This window comes from Arachis ipaensis, chromosome B02 (genome assembly GCF_000816755.2).
Source record: "Arachis ipaensis cultivar K30076 chromosome B02, Araip1.1, whole genome shotgun sequence".
NCBI classification, from domain to species: domain Eukaryota; kingdom Viridiplantae; phylum Streptophyta; class Magnoliopsida; order Fabales; family Fabaceae; genus Arachis; species Arachis ipaensis.
In genome coordinates, this window is record NC_029786.2 from 1729819 (window position 1) to 1732185 (window position 2367).

Here is a 2367-nt window from a genome sequence, read left to right on the forward strand (position 1 = left end):
GGAAGACGCAGCTGATGGCACGGTTGCCGGAGCATGCTGCGGCGGAGGCGGAGGCGGCATCGGATTAACGCCGGGAAGTCCCATATTGGACGAAGAAGGATCGAAGAAGAAAAATCCTTGAGCTGGGTTCGGATTCACCGACACCATCAAGTAACCCTTAGAATTCAATCAGAACCAAAAACCGAAAAACAACTCCGATTGCGTTTCAGATTTTCCTTCTCTTCTTTTTAGGGTGTGTGACTGTGTCAGTGGGTTTTCCAACAAACTCTGCGTCTGCTTGTTTCTGATGTCCGTTATCGTTTTTGGATCGCAAATTTTTGTGTGTCGTAATCTTTCGTTTCTCTCGAATCGAAATGGGAGGCTCAGGTTTTATAGAGGAAAATGGCGGTGTGAAATGTCTGTAATACCCTCAGCACATGGCTTCTATACATATAATGAGTGGCCGTGGCGGTTTCTCTTTTTGGAAATTTACGTACAAACAATTTTCTTTCCCCCCTAAAATTAAGAGTGACCCTAAACTCGCTACTATTAGAAGAATATAGAAAAACTATACTATTTGAGTTATAACTTATTAATAAGAGAATACTTTGTGTTTTAGTATTTATTTTTTATGAAACATAAATTTTCTCATAATCATTAAAAAAATAAAAATAAGAGAAGAAGTATGGTCCTAATTTGTTATATTCATTAAAAAATTTATGAAATTGAGAGTCATAAGAAGAATTCCTCATGTCATATATTCTTAAGGCTAGTCACAAGCTTAGTTTAATATAATAGGTTTTAATTTTTTTTTCATATATTGTAAATGTAAAAAAAATAAATATAAATTGACATTATGTATTCCTATTTGATTTAATCATTAATTATTTTAAACATATAAGGCTATGTAATTTAATATGATGACATACCTTACATTTGTGTTTATATTTAATTAGTGAATAATAATTACACATTTAAGAAAAATATGCATTGATGCATGGTATTTAGCCTACAATTCTAAGAATTTGATAATGTTTCCTACTAAATAAACTATTTAGTGATTTGAATGCATTGTATCAATGCCTAACTTCCTAATTAGGACGTTCTCTCTTCTTATCCTTTATATTATAAACTTGGTATGTGTAAATTAGGCTCAAAACGTGTTAGGAATAGATAGGTAAGAGAAATATTCCATATCTTTAATATTTTGGTTTAGTCATCTAATATTTTGGATTGATTAGCTTTAATTTCTGTTCGGTTGGTCGGGTACCGGACGTTTCGGGTTAGGACTCTGAGGTCAATGCTTCGGTTGATGGGATAGCTCGTCTGGTCGCGGTTTCCAAATTCCGGGTGAGCGAGGTCCCGAGCACTTCTGATGGAGAAGGGGGGGGCCACCTGCAAAGACACTCCGACGCCCTTGTCAGAATATGTGCAGGCGGAGAGAGTGATGTATGAAATGTGACGTACCTTGGGGGGAGAGCCAGTCTCCCCTTATATACATGCCAGTAGTGGGCCCTTCCAGTGGGCGGGCCCACACTCTCGAGGGTGTTGTCACACGGCTGTGCACAAGCCGTACGGGACACGTGTTCGGGTCGGGTGGAGGGCGAACCATCGGGCCGGCGAGAACTCGGGTCGGGTCGACCCGCGCGAGTTTTGGGCCAGGCCGTAACAGTGCCCCCGACGCGTCAGCGATGGTCGTGAGGGCCATGGGTGGCGCGTGACGTTTACCTTCGTGTGTTGTCGCTGGGTCGTCTGGTCGTAAGTATTTGATATTTTATATTATTTTAGGATAAAATACTAAATTAGTCTCTTATGTTTAGGCGTAATCTTATTTTGGTCTTTAAAGTTTAAAGTGTTCTATTTGAATCCAAAAAAGTTTCATTTAGTTTCAATGTAGTCCCACTGTGACGTCAAAGTTAAATAATTAATGAAATATCCTACATGACAACAGTACAAGAATAAGGTTGATAATCTGGAGAATAACTGAATAAGTACAAGTTTCAGAGGCACAAAATCAACTAGGAATACATCATTATATTTATTTATCAATTTTTTATAATTTAAATGAAATATTTTTCATAGAACTATGGAGAATAATAAATAAATGTATTGATACATCCACAGTTGATTTTATGCCTCTGAAACTTGTGCTTATTATCCAGATTATCGACTTTGTTTTTGTACTGCTATCATGTATGATATTTCGTTAATTATTTAACTTTAACCTCACGGTGTGACTAAATTGAAGTTAAATAAAACTTTTTTGGATTTAAATAGAACACTTTAAACCTTAAGGACTAAAATAGAATTACACCCAAACGTAAGGACCAATTTAATACTTTACCCTATTATTTTATTATCATAAACAAATTTAATTATCGTCCATTA

The 2367-nt window shown here is 36.6% G+C and overlaps 1 protein-coding gene across 2 annotated transcripts in view; it reads right to left on the reverse strand.

Moving 5' to 3' along the window:
• The window catches only part of LOC107622330 (protein REVEILLE 5), a gene marked incomplete in the record, with an annotated part of 4410 nt that extends 4050 nt beyond the window's left edge, over window positions 1-360 (reverse strand). For both annotated transcript variants that reach the window (XM_016324197.2, XM_016324191.2), the window contains 1 exon segment: window positions 1-360. In XM_016324197.2, the coding sequence (XP_016179683.1) occupies window positions 1-147 (147 nt within the window).